Genomic DNA, 23,916 nt, shown 5'->3' with positions numbered 1-23,916 from the left:
TCCCCCAGACCCCCCCCCGATAAGTTACAACTCCCCTCATAGACCAAGAGGCACGCACTGTGTTGGCGCGTTTTCGTTCATGTGCGCACTCTTCATGCACATGCATAGATAGTTCTGGCACTGTTTGTGAGCAATAAGTAAGTCCGCGTAAATGCGCTGTGTCTGAGCCCGCTTGGCACTGCGAGCGCTCGGGTTGGGCGCCTCCCCGCATTTGTTGTTGTCGAGCTGATTGGGTGACAGCTTGCGCTTATGCTGATCACAACCGCCATGGAAGGCAGGGGTAATGGTGCCCGTGTCATCGGTCGCTGCTGGCAGCAACACCATTGCCGATGCATTACCGACAACAGCACCGCCGTCCCAAACACCTTTATCAGGAAAAAATTCAGGCTTATCTTGCTGTTTTGGTGTTCGTTCGGCGTTCAAGTCGTTGCCTTTTGCGTGTTTGGCTATGTAAGGACCGGTCATACATTCTGCTATGCCATGTTGACTCACGGGCGTGACCTTCTTACGGCCCCTCGTATCTATTCTATGATCGATAATACTAAGTTCTGCACACTTCGGAGCAATCTGGCAGCAATGGACGTTTTTGGCTGGAGGAATGAAAATGTACAGATCGGCCTCAATTTGTTCCTTTTTTCCAAAGGCCAAAATGGCCTCTTTATTCCTTAAAAGTAATATATTACTTAAAAAAAAAACACTGGGGGGAAGGGGTAAAAAGACGAACCACTGAATGAATGATGAATGAATGGGGGAGGAAGGGGAATCGAACAATAGGTGGTGCGGACGTTTGTTTCTTCCGTTGAGGCTTAAGGAAGCTGCAGGTGTGTGTGTTGGCCGTGGCGGCCTGGGTGGTAAGGGTTGTCGTGGAGTAGGGAGCCAGCAGCTTGGGTGTTTTCGTACATGTGCCGTACTTGTCACCTCTGTCCTCGTCCTCCCTTGCCATGTGTCGTGCACAGGTACTGGATTACGAACAGCGCCGTGCACGCGCAATGGGCAGTGGTGTTTGCCCAGTTGACAGTGGCTGCCCGCCAGGAGGGCATCCACGGCTTCCTCGTCAGGATACGGTATGTGTCGTACGGTATGTGTCGTACTATTACATGACAGCCTGAGGCATGGACGCGCATAGAACGGGGGATTTTGGATTTTTTTGGCGGTTGGCTTGTTTGAGAAGATCCGCACGTGTCTTCACCAAGTCACCTGACGCAAATCTCTCCCCCTCCTGGAGACACATACATACGTACATACGTATGGCATACATACGTACATACATACATGCCGTAACTCCCCTCGCCTCCTTTCCGTACCCACAGCAACCCCGACATGAGTGTATGTCCCGGTGTACGGGTGGAGGACATGGGCCACAAGATGGGTTGCAACGGAGTGGATAATGGCAAGGTGTGTGGGGGGGGTTGGGGTAGGGGTGGGGTGGGGGAGTGGAGTGGAGGGGTGGGCTTAGGGGAGTGTCCGGCCCTCTCCTGCGCCCTGCCGCCCGCCCCTTGACCGCCCTCACGCTGTTTCACCCCCTACCCCTGCCCGACCAAGTCACTACGGGTCAGTATCTTACTTCTTCTCCTACAGTATGGGTCTTATCTTTCTATGCTTCGCCGTAACCCCCTACCCAACTCCCCTCACATCGGCCCGCTCTTTATCCGGCTCCCACGAACACCCCATTGACATCTTTTCCGGCCTTTTCCGACCGCCCCCTTGACCCCCAAACCCCGCGCCAACGGTATCGTCCCCGCAGCTATGGTTTGACCACGTGCGTGTGCCGCGTACGGCACTGCTGGATGCGTTTTCCTCCGTGTCCGCCGAGGGTGTGTTTCGCTCGTCCATTTCCCGCCCCCGCGACCGCTTCCTCCGTGTTGCCGATCAGCTGCTGAGTGGTCGGCTGTGTATTGCCGCCATGATGCAGTCCGGCAGCAAACTGGCACTCACGATTGCGTTCAGGTATGTGTGTGTGTGTGTGAAGGGGGGGTGGGGGGGGGTTGAGAAGGAGGTTGAGGAAGTCAGATGATAGGAGGAGCGAAGGTTCAACTGCCGAGACATTCAAACCGCCAACTGCCGGAGTTCGTTAAACCCCGCGTGCCTCTCCCGTCCTTTCCCACACCCACCCACTCACTCCCCTTCCTCCCCCTCCCCCTCCCCTTCACTTATGGCCCGCACACACACACACACACACACACACAGGTACGCAGCCAGTCGGCTGTGTGTGGGTCCCGGGGGTCGCTCCGACACGCCCATCCTGGCCTACCAGCTGCAGCAGCGGGCGCTCGTACCCCTGTTGGCCCGTACGGTGGCTCTGGCGGTGGGTCTGAACTACGTGAAGGAGCGGTGGGCCGCCGCGTCCGGGTTCGTGCCGGGACAGCCGATTGACCCCACGGTGCGTGTGGGGGGGGAGATTCGGGCTGGGGGGGAGGAGGGGGGAGAGGTGGGTGAGGGGGAAGAGGTGAGGTGTGTGTATGTGTTGTGTGTGTGTGTGTAATGACCTGGAGGGGATGGCGAGAGGTAAACGGTTGTCGCTTGTTGTTAGCTGCCTCTCAACCCAATTTCAGTTTGGTATGGGTCATAGAGAGAGTCGGAAACCCAGTACCGGCTGCTCCCTCTTCCCTGGCAGCAGCTTCACTCGCTCGCGGTTCATCTTGTCCCCCGGTCCTCCCCCCTTCCCCCGTTCCCCAGCAGTTTGCAATCTTGGACGCCGGCAGTTGTCCTCCCCTCTATGGACTTGGCATTTACTTCCCCTGCTCCCTCTTCCTTTCCCCCTTTTCTCCCCTTCCCTCCGTTTGGGAATACACATACACATGCACGTACCCACACGTACGTACATACATACACACGCACACGCTCTCCGTCCAGACCAGCACTGAGGTTGTGGTGCTGTGTTGCGCCATCAAGCCGCTGTGCTCCTGGAACATTGAGGAGTGCGCCACCGTGTGCCGGGAGCGGTGCGGGGGACAGGGCTACCTGTCGTGCAACAGGTTGGTGTGTTTTGGCGGGAAGAAGAAGAAGAGGGGAGGGGGGCCCCGGGGAGGAAGAGGGGAGAGGTTGGGGGGAGGCGCAGAGACGAGTTGAGGCTCAAGACTTGAGGGTGATTTTTAGAAAGCCTGCTACTCCTAGTTATGAAAGAAGGGTACGGTTGGGGGTGAGAGGAAATCGCGCCCGTTACGCCGTATTTTTTTCACTGCGGTTTACATACATACCGGCGTGCCGTTGACTTCTCTTTGACAAAGACCTCCCGAATAGGTGGTGGGACTGCAAGCCCCAGTCTGACACATACATGCACGACATGCATACATACACACGCTGTCCCGAAAGCTTAAGCACGCCCGAAACTGCAAAACGGACACGACACCACAAGCCGCCGAGCCTACATCATTCCCCCCTTCTCTCCCCCCCCGCCCCACTGGTGACAGGTTTGGGTCCATTTTGGGTTTCGCCCACGCGGGTATGACTGCGGAGGGCGATAACAGGTGCGTGGGTGGGTGGGTCTTGTGTACTACAAAACACACACGCATGCCCCAGGATGATGTATCCACATACCGGCGGGAGCTGCGTGCGGGTTTATGACTTGGTGATACGACATGGGCCCTTAGCTACGTGTGTGTGTATGTGCCCCTCCGCCCGCATAATCCCCCAACGTGTGCAACACACACACACACACACACACACACAGAGACAGACACACACACGCGCATATATACGCATGCAGACAAAGCTCCGAGTCCACTCGTCCTCCACCCTGTTCGGGGAGCGCAATGGTGCGGTTGTAACTCCTCTTCTCCCCTTGCTGCCCTCTCCCCCTGCCTCTTTTCGCCACTCTCACCCTCGGCACGCACACGCGTGTGTATTTCCCGCTTCCACGTTCTTTCCCAGCCGTCCCCCAACCCCCTCCCCCTCTCTTCTTCTATCGTCTGTGCTTCATCGTACCTCCCCCAACCCCCTCCCCCAACCCCCTCCCCCCAAAACCTTAGGGTTTTGATGCAGAAGGTGGCCAAGGAGTTGCTGGGTTTGGCGGGGTCCCTGCCCTCCCTGAGGGAGAGGGTGGCGGGGGCGGCCACACCCGCGCTGTCGCCGCAACTCGTGGCCGCGCTGGCGGCTGGGCCCACGGTGTGTATGATGCGCGTGTAGGAGGGGGGACAGAGAGCGTGTCGTGATTCGTGTGTGTTTTGACGGCAGAGACACGGAATCGACTGACCCGTACTTATTATTCTCTTCCTTTGCTTCTACCTCTCATCCTCCCGTCGCGTGAGGGCGTGGTGGGAGGTGCAACCTGAGTGTCGTACTGTCGTACGGAAATCATTAGCTCCAGCCATGAACACACGGTTAGACCCAAACCCTGTCGTACCACACCGCGATCTCCCCCGACATCCTCCGCCATGGGTTCAATGCCACAGGGAGCTAACGCACTGGCAGTCCTTGGCGATCTTGCCGTACTTCAGCGGCTGTTGGCTGTACGGGAGGGCCGGCTTGTACGGCAGTTGGCTGCGGCGATGGCCGCCGCCAACGCTGCGGCGGGTGGGGCCCTGACGGCCCAAGAGTCCACGTTTGATACCTGGATGAAGAGGGAGAGCGACCTGGTGCAGGTGGGGTGGAAGAGGGGAGGGGGAAGGGGAGGTTTGACAGAAAAGAGACTTTGTTGCGCTGTTACAAACCATCTCCTTACCCTTTCCCCTTCATGTACGAACCCTGAACCCATGTATGTGTGTATGTGTGGGTTTATGTTGCCTGAACAGGCCACCGCCTATGCCTTTGCCGAGCGCGAGGTGATGGACTCCTTACTGAGGACGCTGAGCGGCCGACAGCTCCCCGGCAACCAGCAGTCCCAGTGCCAGTCCCAGTGCCAGGCGGCTCTGTCGGGGGGGGTGGCGGCCGTGTTGACGGCGGTAGCCAGGTTGTTTGCCCTGCGCTGCGTGGAGAGCGACCTGCCCTGGTTCATCGCGGAGGGGGAGCTGCCGGGCAAGGTGCGCGAACGGAAACGGGGAGGAGAGGGGGGGAGGGGTAAGATGAACTACTGACGAATGAATGAAGCATGGAGATGGGGGGGAAGGAGCGGGGTAGGTGGAAGTACTTTTTAAGGAACAGTTTGATGCAATTGTCATCATCCTGGTACACTCAAGCCTTGACTCCCCGCAGTGGTTGGGGGTGCGTTGGACGGCAGTCGTCGGCAGTTGATCCTCTTTGCAACCTGCATCACTTGATTCTCCCCTCCACACAACGCACATACATACGTACATACATACATGCATACATACATACGTACATGCATGCATACATACATGTACACATCTATCTATCTATCTATCTATCTATCTATCTACATACCTGTCAATGCACATATGTTTCTCTGCATGTATCTGCGCGCAGGCGGGTCGTTCGGTTCCGGAGGCGGTTCGTGCCGCGGTTTCGGAGCTGTCCCCGCAGGCGTGTGAGGCGCTGGTGTCCTCCTTTGGCATCCCCGACCACCTGGTAGCCGCCCCCATAGCGGGAGACTGGTCCCGGTACAACATGGTGGACAACAAGGGGGAGCTGTTTGGGGCGGATGTGTGAAGGTGAAGAGAGGGGGGGGGAGGAAGAGGAAAGGAGGAAGAGGAAAGTGAACGGGCGTGGGGTGGAGTTAGCCGGGGAGGAAATTTATGTTATGGTATGTATGTATGTATGATGGCTTGTATACTTTACGCGTTTGGTTGGGTTTCTTTATTGGTTGACCTTGTCAACCATTATGAGATTCCCGTGTGGTGTTTTGGTGGTGGATTGTCAACTTGTTTTACGCCTGCTCCGGAGAAGCTTTGGTGGCTTTGATGGTTTTGACACCGCCCGCTATTGCAGCTGCCGGATTGTTGCTTCGCAAGACACACATGTATGTATGTATGCATGTATGTATATGTATGTATGCAACTACGGCAGACACCGACAGGGTTACCACCAATGAATGTCGCCTCAAAACCCTCCAGGAGGGGGGGGGGTTAAGGGGTCAGTGGGTGGAGGAGGAGGAGGGGAGGTGTACGTCCCCGGGGGCACCCATGTAGAAGCGAGAGGGAACCACCACCACCACCACCTAGGGGTTCGTCATTCCAAGGAACTTTTTCGGTTTTACGGATATGGGTCACTGATTAGTAGGGGCTTATGAACGTATGTAGAGGAGGCGCGAGGGGTCGGGTTGGACCGATGTACGCCACCCGCGGGTGTCGTGTATAGCACTGGATGGGGTGAAGTGGCTCGACGTGCATACTATGGAGGGGGCCGAGGAGGTTGAGGAGGAGGGATTGGGGCCCAGGGGCGCCGACCAAAAAGGTTTTTTGGGTTGATTTGTGCGGGTGGGCGGGTGGCTCAGGTGAAGTGGCAAATCAAGAAAAAAATTTATGTTTCAGCTGGACTCCATGATGATTGTTTGGGTGTTGTGCGGTGCGCGTGCGCCCCATTATCTCCTACCGTGTGTGTTTTGTGTTGGGTTGGGCAGGTCCACCCTCATCCACGGGGACGTCATTTCGGGGTGTGAGAACCCCCGGGACAGCCGCTCTTCCTCGTGCATGTCGCCTTTTCACACAATGGCTCGTCACGTGTGTGTGTGTGTGTGTGTGTGTGTGTGTGTGTCGTACCGTATTGGGTTTGGGTGGGTGCGGACTGTGGACTGCGGAGCCCCCCAGTTTTCGTGACGATGGCTGATGAGAGGGGGTGATGAATATGATCAGTTTTGTAGTTGGGGCTTTTTGGCACAGTTTGGGAGAGCTTTCACATGACGGCTCTCCTTGCTTCCATTGGAACTGTTTTTTTTTAATGGAAGGAGTCTCGTCTGTATTCCTTGCCGCGCCCAACAGCTGTAGCAGGCTGTGCTAAGGAGCCTTGTGTTTAATATTCCTTCGCGGCGGCTACTGTCGCAGCGCGTCAAACCATCAAAAACTTTTTTGAATCAGCAAACCGTCGTCACTCGTTTACACAGTTTCGACTCTTCGGACCTCCGTTACCTTCTCTGACCGCACTTTACCGCACTTTACTGTTTAAGGACTCCGTCACAAATCATCTTCACAAACCACATCTTTGCTGGAGTTCAAATTACTATGTTAAGCTTCTCGGACGATGCCACAGTACCCCGTTAGCGGGCGTTACACTGCAGCTGCCGGCGGTTGGACTTCACGGACAAGGTTGGACAGGTTTCGATCACGGGTTCTCGCATCACATCACGAGTACTTTGTAATACAACGTCTACATCAACAGTTCTTTGCTTGTAATAAAGCATTTAAATCACGAGTACGTAACAAATACAACATTATTTAAGCGTGACGCAAAACTACTTTTAGTCATCTAGGGAGTTGCTTTGTAAATAAAGAACGAGTCAAAAGTGAAAGCAGGATCCGCGGGACCAAAAAATGGCATACCGGGAGACTGTAGAGCTTTGCGGGGCGATACCCGCGGGAGCAGTCATCGGCAAGAAAGCTTGCAATGTAAAATGGATCTCGCAACAGTCAGGGGGCGCCCGGCTAATTGTGAACGCCGAGGAGGACAACGTGGTGGTTTCGGCACGGAGCCGCGGCGCAGTGGATGCCGCCGTACGACTGCTGCGTGCACAGATCGAGGCCAATAAACGACTGGGTACGTACGGCAGTTGGGTGTTTGCGGTGAGGTAGTAAATAGGGCCCTATGCCACCTTCCCTCGGTCGGGGCCCCCAATGGAGCAATGAACTGCGCTGCGCTGCACTGGTTCTTGGTCTCCTCTTCCACCCCTCGGCCGCATGTGCAGCCAGCCTTGCCTATGGGCATCCCATGCGAGTGGACGATGTACTGCTGGAGGGCGACTTCGGGACCGACCCGCGGGTCCGTTTTCTTCCTGCAGGAGGTGAGGGAAGTGGGGGGCCGCTAAGGTGGCTGTTCGGAATTGCCAAAACCCCTCCTCTGATCTCCACCCAGCTAAAGCCGTACAGCCGTACAACCGTATTTGAAATTCCTGAGCCGCCAGCCAGCGCCAAGGATGCCTTGCGGGCACTGGCCGAGACATACACTGCTGGCATGTTGATGGCGTGCTGATATGCTGACGCCGTACACAGATGAGGCGGCTCTGGAAACCGGCCGGACTGAGCAGCTCTACATCATGACGGCGCAGGACGATGCTCCGGGGAGGAGGGTTGGAGGCAGCAGTAGCAACAGCAGTAGCAGCAAGTATCTCCGCGGTGGCTTTGGTACGGCGGCAGACGATATAGCCAGCCTGATGACCGGCATGTCCATAGCCAAGAATGCCCCTGCGGGTCCGGTGCGTATGTATATATGTGTGTGTGTATTTATTAGCTGAGCGGCTACCGGAAGGAAATGCCGGGAGTTCAAGGGGGTGGTACGCAAGCAAGCTCGAAGGAAGTCGTCACAGCAATGAAGTGCAGCAGGAGCACTTGCTGAACCTTGAACATTGGCGACGTAATGAAGCATAGCTTGTACTACAGTGTCGTGCATCTGTTCAGATGATCACTACGAAGGCCAGGTGGTTTCCCGCGTACGTGATCGAGTGAATTGTCAATATCGCCAATATATTTCTCACGCACTCGTTGTCGTTGTCGTTGCCGTCGTACTCCGCCACATGCCGCCACCACCACCATGCTGCCACAACCCCTCAGTCGGGCACGGGTGGCACCGGGCGCATCAACACAGGCGCTTTCTACACAGGCGCTATGTACACCGCCGCCACCGGACTCGACAACGGCGTGTTGGCGGCGACCCTGGAGGATGCGGCACTTAAGGCGGCGCGCAAGACGCCGCGATTTGACGTCCTGAAGATGAGGTTCAACCTCGGTACGTTTGCGTAGATGTATGTATGTGCATCTGTCTCTATTTGTCTGTTTATGCACGTATATCTTAGATGCTTGTACGGCTTGGCAGGTGGTCAAGGAGGGGTTCCCGGGGGTTCCATTCGGCCATCCAGGTGGTCTTGTTTTTGTGTTGCGAGGGGGGGAGAGGCCGCTCTGCATCTCGCCGTCCTCCCCCGTCCTGTTGACCCCCCACCATCACCCCACGCCTCCCACATGCTTCTGCTGCCCATTGATAATTTTGTACGACAGGAAAACAGTATTTTTATAACTTGGATGGCCTGGCCAAGATGCAGAACTTGACTCTGGACGACATCAAGGTCGGTTGGTACGGGTTGGCTTGGCAGTTGCTGGCAGTTGGTCAGTTGTCTTGGGGTTGTGACACCACCTGCTTCGTTGTTGGACGCAAAGACAAGTGGCCGGTCATTAGCTAGCTAGCTGGCTGTCTGGGCCAGATGCCAGATGCTGATAGCTATAGCGCATTCAGGACACGCTAGAAAAAAAGCGCGCACTGGGTTTCGACGACTCACAGTCAACCACGAAACGTCTTAACCCATCTCCATGCCCCCCAAAACACACCCGGGTACACCACCTGACCGCCACTTGACCCGCAGGGTCTCAAAAATAGCCCAAGCAAGTCTAATTCCGTGTTCAGCAACTACGTTCCCGCCTCCACCGTCCCGCGGGTCACTTCCTGGCTCACGGACGTGTTGGGCTTCTCCCTGACGGACACCAAGACCACCGCCACCCTGCACGTCATTGATGCAGAGCTCAATGTGCAGTACACGGTGGCACTCACGTTGCCATACGAAGATGAGGATGAGGAGGCGGGGTGAGTGCCGGAGGCTGCTACTGCACCGGGTGCCGCTGTCACCAACTCATGGCCCCCTCGTTGCAACCCCCTCGTCCACGGGACAATCCATCTGACGTCAGCCCCCCACATCGCCATGGCACCAATTGAGAGCCCGTCGGGGACCAGCCAAATTTTTTCTCCATCTTTGTTGGCCCATTTAGCAGTTTAGGTTTCCCTCCGTCACGGTTTCGCGATAGTGCCGGCATTGAAATGAATATTGGCATATAATTAATAAAAACCTTTTATCAAAGTTATTTATTATGGAAATTACCTATAACATGCTCTTTTGGCAGCTCTTTCCCCTTCTTAACTTCTTCTACTACTACTCCCCTTCTGCAATTTCTCATGTGTACGGCGGTTACGTGGTTACGGCGGTTACGGCGGCTGCTGTGGCTGTGTGTGTATATGTATGTGTGTATGTGTGTGGGCGGGGGCAATAGCTGCTCGCTTGTGTCCCTCCGCAAGCTCAAGTCCTCCGCCGCCAGATGCTACATGGTCAAGCTCCAGGGGGGCCGGAGGGAGGGCCTGGACCTCCGGATGAAGTTGCTGGGGCAGCGTAGGGAGCTGGAGGTGGGGGGGGGGGCCAGGGGGGAGAAGGTTGACGTGGGCCAAGAGCTCTGCGTTAAAGTTCGTTAACTAAACTTTTCCACCGGGTCTTAATCTGAGTGGGTTAGCACAGTACAAACAGCCGCGTGGCTGTTTGTACTGTAGGATATCCTGTACCGCTTGTGCTACCCTTACCTCGAGGGAACGAGGAAGCACCGTAGTGGGGCCGCTGGGGGAAGTTTTGTACTTTTGTTGCTTTGTCGCAATTCAAGTTTCACAAGATCAGGTATCGTGACTGTGCCCCGATGGTGGTGGGGTGGGTGGGGGTGGGGGTGGGGGGTGGGGAGGGTGGGGGTGGGGCGCCCGGGGTACTCCCGATCCTATCCCCTGGGGGGGGACGCGTGCGTGGTGCGATCTGGGTACGGCAGTCAGATGTGTGTGTGCCACTGCTGCTACTGCTACTGCTACTGCACTCCGCTATTTCTACTGCTGCTGCTGCTATTGATAATGCTGCTGTTGCTATTGCTATTGCTACTGTTACTGCTGTTGTGTTCAGGACGCCAAGGCTTCTTCTGTTGCGGCTCGCATCGTGGCCAGGTGCAACGACGTGGGATACACCGCCGCCACCAGCGCCGCCGCCGCCGGAGAGCTGCTACCCCGGGGCAGCAACACGCGGCTGGATGTGGCGCGCAGGAAGACCAAGCACGTTTACGAGGGGACCTTCTGGGTGGGTTCGTTAAATGGTTCGTTAGCGTTTAGGTGTGTGATGGGTCCGTTGGTGCGTACGTGGGTCGGTGGATGAGTGGTAGGGTTTGACCCTGGCCGCCCTCAGCGAGTGTGCAGCACTGCAGTTCTGCAGTGAGTGAGTGAGTGAGGGTGGACGGCTGGGGTGTCGCGTCATACGACTGTAGCACCGTGTGACTGAAGTGGGAATCAGTGATTTTTTTTTCATTTAGGGGGGGTCTCAATTTATTCCGACCTAAGTAACAAAGTTGCTAGCGTCGCCGTAATGTATTCCTTAAGAGTGGGGCACTGGGGGGGGCTACGCCCCCCCCAGACCCCCCCCGGTAAGTTACAACTACCCTCATAGACCAAGAGGCACGCACTGCGTTGGCGCGTTTTGTCTGCCATCTGTGGGGATTTTCTTTCTGCTTGTCCCGCCATGCACCATCGCTCATGCCCTTGCGGATGCGCTGTGTCTGAGCCCGCTTGGCACTGCGAGCGCTCGGGTTGGGCGCCTCGCCGCATTCGTTGTTGTCGAGCTGCTTGGGTGACAGCTTGCGCTTATGCTGATCACAACCGCCATGGAAGGCAGGGGTAATGGCGCCCGTGTCATCGGTCGCCGCTGGCAGCAACACCATTGCCGATGCATTACCGACAACAGCACCGCCGTCCCAAACGCCTTTATCAGGAAAAAATTCAGGCTTATCTTGCTGTTTTGGTGTTTGTTCGGCGTTCAAGTTGCCTTTTGCGTGTTTGGCTATGTAAGGACCGGTCATACATTCTGCTATGCCGCGTTGACTCACGGGCTTGACCTTCTTACGGCCCCTCATATCTATTCTATGATCGATAATACTAAGTTCCGCACACTACGGAGCAATCTGGCAGCAATGGACGTTTTTGGCTGGAGGAATGAAAATGTACGGATCGGCCTCAATTTGTTCCTTATTTCCAAAGGCCAAAATGGCCTCTTTATTCCTTAAAAGGAATATATTACTTAAAAAAAAACACTGGTGGGAATGCATCGGCGGGGAAAGGTTGCATGTATGTGTGCGCGTATTATTACTCATTTTCTCTTGTAAAATGCCGATAAACCCCCATACACGAATCATCCATCACCAGCCATTCACCTTCCCTTTCTTACCCCCCTCCCCCCCTACCTCCCTATTCCCCCGGCTCCGCCCCCGGCCCCTGGACGCTTCAGGACCGCGCTTCAGGTCGCCCTCTGCGCCTCAAACTTAGTGTGGTGGAGGTGGAGGAAAACACGGGCGGGAAGCACACGGAGATCACAGGTAGTGAATTTGCGCGTTTTGCACGGTTTAGGCATGTGTGCATGCATGTATGCATGTATGTATTGTGGTATTCCACCGTGCGCTTTCCCCTTACCCCCCCGAACACACATAGGTACAGTTCCGGAGCTGGACTCGCAGCTGGCGCAGTTGCTGCAGGAGGCTCCCGAAGGCAGCGGCAGTGGCAGCGATGTCGACAGCGAGTGCGAGCCTGCAGGTACTCGGAGCGCGGCGGCTGAGGTGCTTCGGAGCCTTGCGGACTTCATCCAGGAACTCAACTCGCAGCTGGCAGTAGCACCCAAGGATATGCCTGGCAGTGGCAGTGGCAGTGGCAGTGGCAGTGGCAGTGGCAGTGGCAGTGGCAGTGGCAGTGGCAGTGGCAGTGGCAGTGATGGCAGTGACGATGGCAGTGATGGATGGTAATGAAAATGATCGCCAGTCCAGTAGCTATTAGATTTGTGTGGTCAGGAAGTCAGGGCCCTATGAATTGGAGTACGGGTAGTACGAAGGGTCGATTCATTTTACTTACAAATCTACAGGAAGAAGGCACAACGTTTACAGATGGAGAGGGGGGCAAGAGAAAGGGCCCCAGGCATATTACATAATGCGCTGGAGGCTGAAAACTTAGGAGATACCGCAGTAATTGGCGTTACTGAACAGCCCCGTGGAAGGCGTGCGGGTTTGCATTGCCGTCACGTCTGGGCGTATCCCGACTGATACGGGTCTGTGCCGTCAGCCTGTGAGTCCTTTACTGACAATACCAGAAATCCGTCTTATACTACTACAAGGTGTAGAAGTGTCGAGTACAGATGTGGACCCTGATTACGTGCATTTGGGGATTCAGTTCTGCGACACGTACTCCCCCCCAAGCAAGCAAGGTGGCCAATTGAAGCACGGGTATGCCTCCCGTGGCTGTCCACGGGACGGGTTTTTGTTAAAGGGAAAATCATGTAGCGAGACAAGTTCAAAACGTAGATTCGTGCATGAGGTACGGCGTCCAGAATCATATAAAGCACTCCCTACAGCTGATCCAGAACGGCTAGGCGATTAATGATGGATGCGGCGGGCAAGGTTGTGATGCAATGATGGCTGTGTGGGTGAATGTGTCTGACTGCGTACCCTTCCTGTGACATGGGGGCCCCCCGGTCCGCCCCACGGGGACTCCCATGGGTTCGAGTCCCACACTGATCGATTGATATGGTTAGGATAGGATTGTGGTTCCGGTTTGGTCATGCCCTGCTTCCCGAAAGTGTCCAAGTGCTGTGCCTTTGCTGATGTGACAGAAGATGAGACGAGCGGGGCTTGGTCCCCAATCTCGCAGCCGGCGCAGGGTCACGACCAGCCCAGCTCAGCCCAGCAGCTAGCATTGTGGTTGTTGTCATCCACTGAATTTTCTGCTACCGCTTGACACGCACCTTGCTCCGCCGTGCCTGACTGTCTTCGCCTCTGTTGCTGGTGGTCGCCATTGGTGCTGCCGGCTGAGCGGCTGGGCGGCTAGACACCCCCTGCTTAAAGAAAGAGTAGGAGAGCCTGCCTTATAATTAATAAAACGTGTGGTTTGACGGCTACCGGGCGCGTACGCCGCCTGTTTATCGCTTCATCCCCTCCTCTAGACTACTTGTAAGTATCCTTGTACGACGTATTGGGTTATTTTCCTCGGCTAGCGAGGATAGCGAGGTTGGGGATTAGGAGGGCCGGTTTGGGAGCATATGAGCATCCACATGCATCCCCATCTAGGTATCCGCATTCGGGGAAGGGGCCGGGGAGGGGGGTACCTGCGTGTTGAGCTTTCATGCGGTGGGGGGTTGTACTCGGGAACCGGACTTTGCGCTGTCGGGCTGGGGATGCTTTAGGAGAGGGTGGGAGCTGGGAGGGTTTGGAGGGGGGTTGGGAGGGGGCCGGGACCTTGTGCCGAACTGGCTGCTAGGAAACTTGTCTTCCTCGTTTATGACTTGGACCAACTCCCCGCAGACGCGCCTACAGCGGCAGGCATCGAAATCTGAAGCATTTCAGCCCCCAAACCCGACGTTCGTTAGCGCACATCTGTATGTATATCCTTACAAGATGGCCCAAAGAGGGTCGCGCGAGGTGCCATCGACGCTCCCACCATGCATACCAAACCTCACCCCTTCCACCCCTCGATACAGACATACAAACATACTTCCCGCGACGTTACGTGCGACGTGCTCGGGGTGAGCCCGGTAGAGGCGGGAATTCCTCGTGGTGGTGGGCACGTTGGCAGCTAACCGCGGGACCTGGGCGTCCTCAGTCAGGTTGTCGTCGCGGAGTGGGGCTTGCAGCAGCAGCAGGATGGTGGCGGTGGCTGTGCTGGATCCGTGTGCTGGACGTTTTTACAGGAGGAAAGATTCATTAAAAGCTGTTAACAACGAACCAACTAATTGCAACGCCAGGAGGCGCATTTCATGTTCTTCTTCCTGCACACGACACAAACACACCAACCAAACAACAACTCTGCCAACAGCATCTTCGCTAGCTTTATAAAGCTTGGTAAGACTCTCCACTCCAATATCTACACGTCATGCACACCCACGGCCACCACCACGTGCAGGGACGAGAAGGCGGCAAAATGCCTGCGGTGTCGATGATGATGATGTCAGTAATGCACACACAAACACAAAAAAACCAGCACGCGCACTGCCACCGCAAGACTGCATGAGGCATCCTCCTTCGCTGTACGACCCTGCAACAGAAGAAACGAAATTATGTACGATATCGCAATGCCGCGTAACCGCACGGAAAACAATCTTAAGTGCCATTGAATCAATGATAGCCACTCGAGATACTTCCTTGTCAGTCGGAAAGTAGTATGGAAGCCTGCCTTAGAACGAAGAAACGTCCCTTCACGCCGCCCCCCCGGCGGCCCCTCCCTCATCTCCTCCTTCCCGCCATCTCTCGCCATCTCTCGCCATCCTACGGACATTCTAATCTTCCCCGTCCCACTCCAGCCGTCGCAACAGCAAAACCCATACATACAGCTCGGGACAAACGACTGGCCCAGCTCTTCTTGCCCCCTCCATATTCCTCCGTTTTCTCCTGTCCTCTCCTTTTTCATCACCTTCAAAACAAGACGTTGCTTGTTGTGCCGCCGCCGCCGCTGTTACTGCTACTGCTACTGCTGCTACTGCAGCTGCTGTCGCAACCACGCGCTGTGCAGCCATCTCCGCCTCGTCCGGCAGCCGCTCGTACTTCTCCAGCAGCCAACAGCTCTCAGTCCCAGCTAATAAGCTGGAACCCGCACTCAGCTAAGATAAGTCGCCAGCGGCAACCAACAGCTCATCTCAGCAACCTTTCCTTTCCTCCTCAACCTCCTCAACCACCTCAACCACCTCCTCAACCACCTCTGCTCGCGCTGCCCCTCCTATCCGTTGTGGGGCCCGCCCCACCCCACCCCACCATCATCTATAATCGTCCTTTCATAACTGTCCCCACCCGGGGGCTGTTTCACCCCTTGATGACGGCGATGGGTCGCAACTTGACCGCCTTCTTGCTGATGCCCGCCTCGTGGCAGGTGTCCACCACCGCACAGACGTCCTTGTAGCTCTCCGGGGCCTCCTCCATCACCAGCTTGGGGGAGGCCACGCGGATGGAAATACCCTTGGCCTGGGGGGGAAGGGGGGGAGGGGGGAAGGGTAGTGGCGACGGTGAAGGCGATAAGGAGAAGAGGAAAAGGGAAGGAGGGAGGGGAGGGAAGGATATGCTGTTGTATAGAACTGAGCAGCGACGGAGGAGAGTGGGGTTGCGTATGTAGGTATGTAGGTATGTATCACACAGCCCCCTTCCGTCCGGCCTACCGCCCCCTCACTGGCTCCGTACGTCCGTACGTCCGTACGTCCGTACGTCGTCCTCCCTCCCTCCCTCCCCCTCCCTAACCCCTCTCCCGCACATTTTCAACACGCACCCTCCCCCCCAGCCCCACCTTGAGGTTGTCCAGTACTTGCTGATAGTCCAGTTTGTTACGGGAGCTGTTGCGACTGCGAGCTCGACCTGGGCGGCGACGAGGTGGAGGAGGTTTTAGGGTTTTAGGGGTAGGGGGAAAGAGGTGAGGTGCAGCATGCAGGTGGGGCCGGTGGCCGTGCCGGAGGCTGAGCGGAAGGCGGGTAGGGGGACGGGGAGACGGTGGGAAAGGAGGGCCCACAAGCAGCCTCCTTAACCCTTACTCCGCCCCCTTTTCCCCCCATTTGCGATTAACTCCCCGGTCAACATAACCCCCTCGCTGCACATGTATACAAACAAAACCTGACATTTAAAAGCTCCATAATCGGTTATTAAAAAGTACTCCTCCGAAACTAATAATCGTGAAGACCTGAAACCCCAACCTCTCTCCAGTCCCCCTTCTCTTGGATATGTTATATACACATAAACACATACATACATGCATACATACACATGCACCCATAACCAACCCCACACCTCTCACCAGCGCCATGGCACGTGGATCCGAAAGTCTCCTTGAAACCCTGCTCCGTACCCGTAAGCACGTACGACGCCGTACCCATGGTCCCCCCCACCAGTACGGGCTGTCCGATTAGTTGGTAGTCCACGGGTATGAGCGGGTGATGGGGGGGGAAGGCGCGGGTGGAGCCCTTCCGGTGTACGAGCAACCGCATATACTTGCCGTCCACCAGGTGCTGCTCGACCTGACGACAAGGCCATGTACGTGTGTGTGTGTGTGTGTGTGTGTGTGTGTGTGTACGGGTGTGCGTGTGTGTGTTTCGGCCGGGGAAAACAGAAGCAAGGGTGTATGTGCGGCGTATGGTTTGTAAGAATGTGTGTTTACTTAATGGGATTTATTTATTAATGTTTACTAAATATATACGAATATGTATTAATGTATATTAATATAAATTGGTAATAGGTTAATATACATTGATATACATTAATATATCATATATATAATATAATAATATATATATTAAAAAGGGCAAGGATCCAGGGGCGACGGACGCTTTACTTCCTCCTCAACAGCTTTAAAGGAAGAACACATAGTGACTTACCAGGCATGCAGACAGACAGACATATAGACAGACATACAGACAGGTAACGGCGATCACCCGTCGTCATGTGATGTGTGTCGGGGAAGGGAAGGGTGAAAAGGGTTATGGCCCTCCACGGTGACTTTACATGCACCCTACCCGACGTGCCGTACACACGCCGTACCTTGGCGATGTTGTGACTGACGTCGTACACCACGTGCATGTCCAAATCGTCCGGAGTGCTCTTGAAGAGCTTGGCGAAGGCCTTTTCGGAGGGGAGTGAAGGGGAGGGGAAGGGGTATTTCTTGGTGGTGGTGGTGGTGGTGGTGTGGTGGTGGTGAGGTGGTGGTGAGGTGGAAAACGCCGCCTTACATTCGCTTCGCTGATCGTTTCGAGGACGAAGTGCGAAGACAGATTTGTTTACGTACGTTGAGATGTTCTACTTGCTGGTCATTCCTTTCGTTCTTGTGTGAGCATTTGTCATATTGAGAAAATGATATGTTTTGTCGATGCTACAATCGTATGACGCGACGCTTTGACTCCGGTGATGTGTCTGTATGTCTGTGAGTTACGGCTTTAGAGTGCGCATTCAAAGCCCACTTCCCTTACCCTTAACTCCCAAAACAACTGAATACACACACAGAGAATACAACACGCATACAAACAGACGTACACCGGCTGTCGTACCTGTCGCGCCAGGAACGTCATGCTGCTTCTGTTCACCCACGCGTAGTTGGCCGCGCACGCCATGGCTGCCAAGTACGACTGGCCCTCCGCGCTGCCGATGCGGGCACAAGCCAACTGGCTGGTGTGTGTGTATGTATGTATGTATGTGTGTATGTATGTGCGGGGATGGGGGGATGTGGGGGGCCGTGGGGCAGCACTGAGTCCAAAAGGGAAAGAGGGAGGTGACAGGGGGGAAAGACGAACCACGAACGAGTGAAGCTGCTGCCAGGGGGGGAGGGGGTACTTCCTAACCCAGGGCCACCCCGCTGGGGGAGCCCCCTGGGGGAGGTGGAACGGGGAATCAAAAGCCCATTGGGGCGAACGGAACTCCCCCTCCACACAAAAACACACAAAAAAAACACTGCCGACGTTCAAATTCCAACGAATAGGGGTTTGAGGCGAGGAAGGGGGGAGGGGGGTAACGGGGGGTTACTGCCATTTGCCCACCCCCTCCCCTCCCTTAGGGGGAAATACGGTACGATTTGCGGACTGCGCCGGAAAAAAATCGACTACTGTCCGTACGGCTGCCGTACCGGTCGTTAGTGACGATGCCGTCTCGCGCCATGGCCCTCTCCATGGCCACGAGCGCGTCGGTCGCTACCTAGGGTTTGGCAGGGGGGGGAAACCGGGGGGGAAGGGAGTCAGGAAAACACAGCACCCGGGGGATTGGGGGCAGGTGAAGATACAGTTAGTTAGAAGGTTGTACCGTATGTATATCGTGTACCGTGTGGTATGTTTAGCTGCATAACCGACCTGGCGGTTGCGGTTGCAGTTGACAGTTGTGGCGGTGTTGCGGCAGGCAGGCAGCTCACCTCCGGGCGTCAATCCCCCTTTTCCCCCCCTCTCCCCTCCCCTCCCCCTTTCCCCCCCCTCCCCCGCCCTCCCCCTCCCCCCTCCCCTCCCCCTTTCCCCCCCCTCCCCCGCCCTCCCCCTCCCCCCTCCGCGCCCTCCCCACCACGAGTTACCACCACCACGAACGCCATGAAGCCCATTTTCTCTTTTCTCTTTCCTCGTCCCCTTTCCGTACGTACATGCGGCATCATCATCATCGTCATCGTCATCCTATGTACGGACGGCTACGATCACTGTCAATATGCCTTGATATACAGAGCGCCTCCCCACACGTTGCCGTATTTTTAGTACCGTACGTACGGCACTTTGTATTTACTCTAATTGCCGTACCTGGTGTCCCAGTCCCCTGCTGCCGCTGTGTATCATGACCACCACCTGGCCCTTCGTGTCGATACCCATACGCCGGGCAGCCACCGGGTCCAGCACCTCATCCACCACCTGTGGGGGGGGGACGAAAGGGGGGGAGAAGGGGGACTGACAAAGGTGTAGATGATGAGAAAAGTAAAATGACGTCAAAAGCGGGGGTAGAAGTAAGCGGGGGCGCTGTAGGGCCAGGACTGAGCCCGGGGGCTCCGGGGCGAGTTCCTCAGCCCCCAATCCCAAACCAAGCCAACTGGCGGATGTTGTCCCTGCCCCAATCTCAGCGCCTGTTCCCCCGTTTCCATTTCATTCCTAACCCCCACAAAAACACACCCCTGGACATACATACATACGTACATACACACCTACCTGCACTTCCGCGTAGTGGTTCCCCGCCCCCAGAGTGCCCATCTGGGGCAGCCCCCGCTTCTTGGCGCGGGAGCTCACGTGCCGCGGGTCTGAGTGTGTGTGTGTGTGTGTGTGTGTGTGTGTGTGTGTGTGTGTGTGTGTTTTGAGGTGTTTTTGGGGGTGGGGGAAAAGGGGGGAAAGGGGATTTAGTTGCGGAGGATTGACAGCTGAGGAGGGAAGGGAGCGGGGAGGAGGGGTGGCCAGGAAGGGAACCCCATTTCCCATCAACCAGCCTGTGCACATACACACACACACACATACACACACACCGCTATCCACAAATCCTCCCACCATCCCGCCATTCTGCGTTTCCCCCCAGCCCCCGTTCCCTCCCTCCCCCCATTCCACACCAATCCAAGAGAAGGAACACATTCCCCCATTGCCGTACCCGCATTTAGCATCCTGCCGTACTCCTCACAGTGCTCCTTATCCTCAGCCCAGGCGTAGCCCTCCCGCAGAGACCAATCCATTCCCAGCTCCAGAGCGGACTGGCGGCAGAAGTTTTAGTTGGGTTTTAGTTAGGTTTTAGTTGGGTTTGCAACGATTTAAATTCCGACTAGGGCTACAGACCTAAGGATTCCTCCCCAAAGTGTCGTGGTGGGGTTGCTGATGTTCCGTACAGATTGTACAAAGCCGTACTTCATTTCCTGTTTCTCATAACTTACAAACGAACCTGCCCCCTCGGCGCCCCGAACCCCTCGCACCTCCATGTCCTTGGCAGTGGTGGGGATGATGCCCTGCGGTGGCGGTGGTGTTGGTCGCGATGGGGGAAATCACAACAAACCAAGGATTGGGGGGAATCGATTCCGGGGTAGGGGGGGATGTGTATTATCGTACCCGGAAAGAGGGCCTTACACACACCGGCACCAGGGCCGGGTCGCAGGCTGGGAGGAAGGGGGAGATGGGTGAGAGATACAGCACACCCATGCATGCATGCATGCATACATACATACGTACACGCGCTATGTATGGGAAATTGAGGGGGGCGAGAAAATATCAATTTCATTATCTTCATGGCCCCTTCATTCCCCCCCTTCATCACGCCCCCCCACCTCCCCCCACCCGCTCACCTGCGACCCCACGCCCACGGGAATGTGGTCGAAGAGGGCCTGAGCCAGCTGCTCTCGCACGGGGGCGACATCCGCTTCAGTTAGGTTTGTACGGATAAGCCGTACACCGCAGTTGATATCTAAGGTGGAGGGGGGAAGGTGGGAATGGGGCAATCAGGTTGTCTTGGGGTGTGTATGTGTGTATGTATGTGTGTATGTATGTAAGTGTGTATGTATGTGTGTATGTGTGTATGTGTGTATGTATGTGTGTTACATGGTCTTGGGGGTGCTGCACCGCTCCGTCCTTCACACGGAGGGCCTCGAAGGGCCCCTCTGCAAGGTTACTCGCGTCACTCCGCCTCCTGAGCCTGTCCAAGACTTCAGCCAACGTAAACGGGCCCCACGCTTGACAACCGTACAACAGTATTGCTCGTACCTGCGTATCCAAACACCTCATTCTCGCATCTGGGGCAAACAGCTTTAGCTGATCCAATTTTGTACTCAGCGCGAACATAGTGCCATAAATACACAAATACACAGACTGGTGGGTCGCACCAAAGGGGGAAAGATAAACTACGCGCGAGTGAAGCTGCTGCCAAGGAAAGAGTGCTGCGGCGATATGCAGGAAGCAGGACTGACCAGTCGGCTGGGTAGTGAAGGCGCCGTCCCTGGGATGATGTCATGCCAAAGGGGGAAAGGGGGGAAAGGGGGAACGGCACCTACACTCGCCCGTTGGTGACCCGGTGGTGGTCGCACAACTCACCGAACCCAACGCCCCCGGGGGAGACAACGGCCTGTGGTGGGGGGGAGAGGGGAGGGGAGGGGGGGGGTCGGATAAATGTGGGGAAATCCGGATCGGAATCTGGATCTACCTACATCTTGTGGACATGGCGGCAAAGGTGGGTTAAAATCCGGATCCTAGGATAGGGATGTGCCGTGTACGACTGTTTGCTGCAACCATCCTCTGAACCACTTTGTATCTATTGTCGTGCTACCCCAGCCCCCGCCCCGCACCCCCCAGACCCCAACCCCCAACCCCCAACCCCCCAGACCCCAACCCCCAACCCCCAACCCCCCAGACCCCAACCCCCAACCCCCAACCCCCAACCCCCAATCCAAATCCCCCAGACCCCACCTCGGGGTTATCCATGTCGAATGCGGCCACATTGCCGACTGCGTTGTGGTGGTGGAGGAGGAGGAAGGCAGGGAGGGAGGGAGGGAGGGAAGGAAGAAGGTAGAGGGGGCGTTGTCATCAATAGCGATATGTCCATTCCGTTAGTTAGGGAGGCGACAACTCCACTCACCACAACAATCGCCCCCTACCCCTCCAGCTCAACTTTGTGTTTACTGCAGCCCCACATACGGACTAACCAACCAACCAACAAACAAACCAACAAACCAACAAACCAACAAACCAACAAACTAACAAACCAACAAACCAACAAACCAACAAACCAACAAACCAACAAACAACATGCGCGGGGTCCCCGTCCCTCCACCGCCACACCCCACTGGGTCGCCACCCGCCACCATCTTTCCCCCCACTCCCCAACAACAAAACACACACATGTACACCTCCGCGTAACGCTGCCGTACGACTTACTTGCGAAGCCGTACCCCGAATGCACGTCGGGCAAGGCGATGGACCGCTGCGGAGAGATATTGGGGGAGAGTTCGGGAGGAGTTCGGATTGGGCGTGCGTGCGTGTGTGCGTGTGTGTGTGTGTGTGTGTGTGTGTGTGTGTGTGTGTGTGTGTGTGTGTGTGTGTGTGTGTGTGTGTGTGTGTGTGTGTGTGTGTGTGTGTGTGTGTGTGTGCATGTAAAGAGGTACACTTGCATGTCCGGGTGCGGGGAAACCCGGGTGCAATGGGGGCAATGACTGCACCATTAAAGACACAGTTCACCGCCAATCACTCCCTCAGTTCTCGCTCCCTCAGTTGTCCACACACGCACACATACATGCATACATACACACACCCTCTTTCGCTGCCCTGCCCCAGGGCCCCCCGCCCCCTCCGTCCGATCCCCACCTTGACAATGCCAGGGAGGGCCGCCACGTTGGCCAACTGCTTAACTGCCGGAAGGAATCCGCCATGCTGTAAGGGTCAGTTATTACCGGTTAAGGTGGTTAAGGTGGTTAAGGCGGTTATGGGTGGTCGGATCAGCAATCCGAGCAACGTACATGGACTCTTAAGGGATGAGGGTAAAAAAGAGGACACAGAAAACCACTGGCTCCAGATCTTCTCGTCCACTGGCTCAGCCCACAACCATAACAACTGCCACCACCGAACCGTCACCAAAAGATTCCCGCTTGCCGTACACTCACATCGCCGCGCTGTACAGCCTGTTGGAGCTCCTCAAAGATAAGACCCTTGAGCGCGTTGTTGACGTACACGACACCCGGCACACGCATACCGGGTACGAACCCCTCCTTCACCTCGTACGACACGGGCCCTAGCTGCCGAATGTACGACATCTCCTGTGGGGCAATCATTTGGAAGGGTTTGGCGGCGGGGTTAGGTCCCCCGGGGGGTTGAGGTCCCCCACGGGCTGGTGTGGAGTGACCGAGTGAGTGAAACCCGCACGCGGCGGCACGCGGCGCGTGTAAACAAACGTAGGCCCACTGCCTCACTCAGCATCCATGCAGCAGTACTCATTGGCGTTTGAGTCGATACACCAAAGCACCGATGGCGACATCCTGCTGGCGCACAGGACACGTATAGCTACATGGCTTTGCACCGTTGCCAGTTAACCGTTGCCAGTTGGCGGTTGACGGGTTGCCGTATCTTGGTGGTTAGTGACAGAGCTCCAAGTAGGGCACCAGGCCCCCAAACTTCTCACAGCCATGGTGGGCGCAGACGGAACGAACGAACATAGGGCCCTTCAAAGCACCCCATCCGTACGCGCTTGTTTAGCTTTAAGCTAGCAAGACGAACACTCTGCCCACCCACCCCTCCCCGGCCTTGATGGGGGGGCCGGGCGAGGGCCGCCACTCGACAAGTGGAAAAAGGGCCTTCTCCGATCCGCAGGCTGATAAGCCCACGCGTAAGTAGTACCGGGGCCCCCCTACCGCAACCGGGATGGCCTCCCCTACCAGCAGCCCGCCCGCACAGTTCGCTTTTCGGACTTCGGTGCTTTTTTCCGCCTCCTTGGAGCGAAAGGATCAAAAACCGCGAGCCCGCACTCCTCTCCATGCTACCGGCTGAAACCCCAAAATGGAACTGAAAATTGAAAACTCGACTGCCCACTCCGTACGTCCTTCTCGTCTGTATACCATGTCCGCACGGACATTTCGGATTTCGAACAGACTGGGGGCATCCATGCTTAACACCTTTTG

General features: G+C 56.1%; 3 protein-coding genes across 3 annotated transcripts in view; 2 read left to right on the top strand and 1 right to left on the bottom strand.

The window, feature by feature from the left end:
• The window catches only part of VOLCADRAFT_93964 (uncharacterized protein), a gene marked incomplete at both ends in the record, with an annotated part of 7,617 nt that extends 2,073 nt beyond the window's left edge, over nucleotides 1–5,544 (top strand). The window contains 10 exons of the mRNA XM_002953188.1: nucleotides 957–1,064; nucleotides 1,311–1,395; nucleotides 1,745–1,947; nucleotides 2,188–2,380; nucleotides 2,854–2,975; nucleotides 3,411–3,467; nucleotides 3,969–4,104; nucleotides 4,392–4,580; nucleotides 4,731–4,958; nucleotides 5,362–5,544. Coding sequence (XP_002953234.1) covers nucleotides 957–1,064; nucleotides 1,311–1,395; nucleotides 1,745–1,947; nucleotides 2,188–2,380; nucleotides 2,854–2,975; nucleotides 3,411–3,467; nucleotides 3,969–4,104; nucleotides 4,392–4,580; nucleotides 4,731–4,958; nucleotides 5,362–5,544 — 1,504 coding nt within the window. The remainder of the gene's footprint in view (nucleotides 1–956; nucleotides 1,065–1,310; nucleotides 1,396–1,744; nucleotides 1,948–2,187; nucleotides 2,381–2,853; nucleotides 2,976–3,410; nucleotides 3,468–3,968; nucleotides 4,105–4,391; nucleotides 4,581–4,730; nucleotides 4,959–5,361) is intronic.
• Nucleotides 5,545–7,361: 1,817 nt separating this feature from the next.
• On the top strand, nucleotides 7,362–14,868 carry VOLCADRAFT_93963 (uncharacterized protein; the record flags this gene model as incomplete). The annotated part of the gene is made up of 10 exons (XM_002953187.1): nucleotides 7,362–7,610; nucleotides 7,733–7,828; nucleotides 8,595–8,769; nucleotides 9,036–9,103; nucleotides 9,398–9,615; nucleotides 10,122–10,206; nucleotides 12,107–12,194; nucleotides 12,307–12,431; nucleotides 14,339–14,383; nucleotides 14,761–14,868. 10 exons carry the CDS (start codon nucleotides 7,362–7,364, stop codon nucleotides 14,866–14,868), a joined length of 1,257 nt encoding a protein of 418 aa, XP_002953233.1.
• A 785-nt stretch (nucleotides 14,869–15,653) lies between these two features.
• Nucleotides 15,654–23,073, bottom strand: VOLCADRAFT_63305 (uncharacterized protein; the record flags this gene model as incomplete). Its single annotated transcript, XM_002953122.1, has 16 exons — nucleotides 15,654–15,812; nucleotides 16,129–16,196; nucleotides 16,630–16,849; nucleotides 17,370–17,450; nucleotides 17,873–17,990; nucleotides 18,445–18,512; nucleotides 19,094–19,201; nucleotides 19,493–19,581; nucleotides 19,920–20,019; nucleotides 20,236–20,268; nucleotides 20,602–20,720; nucleotides 21,344–21,374; nucleotides 21,716–21,753; nucleotides 22,184–22,229; nucleotides 22,610–22,675; nucleotides 22,906–23,073. The coding sequence occupies 16 exons, from the start codon at nucleotides 23,071–23,073 to the stop codon at nucleotides 15,654–15,656; spliced, it is 1,512 nt and encodes a 503-aa protein (XP_002953168.1).
• Between the last annotated feature and the right edge of the window lie 843 nt (nucleotides 23,074–23,916).

This window comes from Volvox carteri, assembly GCF_000143455.1.
Source record: "Volvox carteri f. nagariensis unplaced genomic scaffold VOLCAscaffold_34, whole genome shotgun sequence".
In the NCBI taxonomy this organism is placed as follows: domain Eukaryota; kingdom Viridiplantae; phylum Chlorophyta; class Chlorophyceae; order Chlamydomonadales; family Volvocaceae; genus Volvox; species Volvox carteri.
Note: the sequence above shows the minus strand (reverse complement) of the source record. Positions and strands in the feature narration are given on the sequence as shown.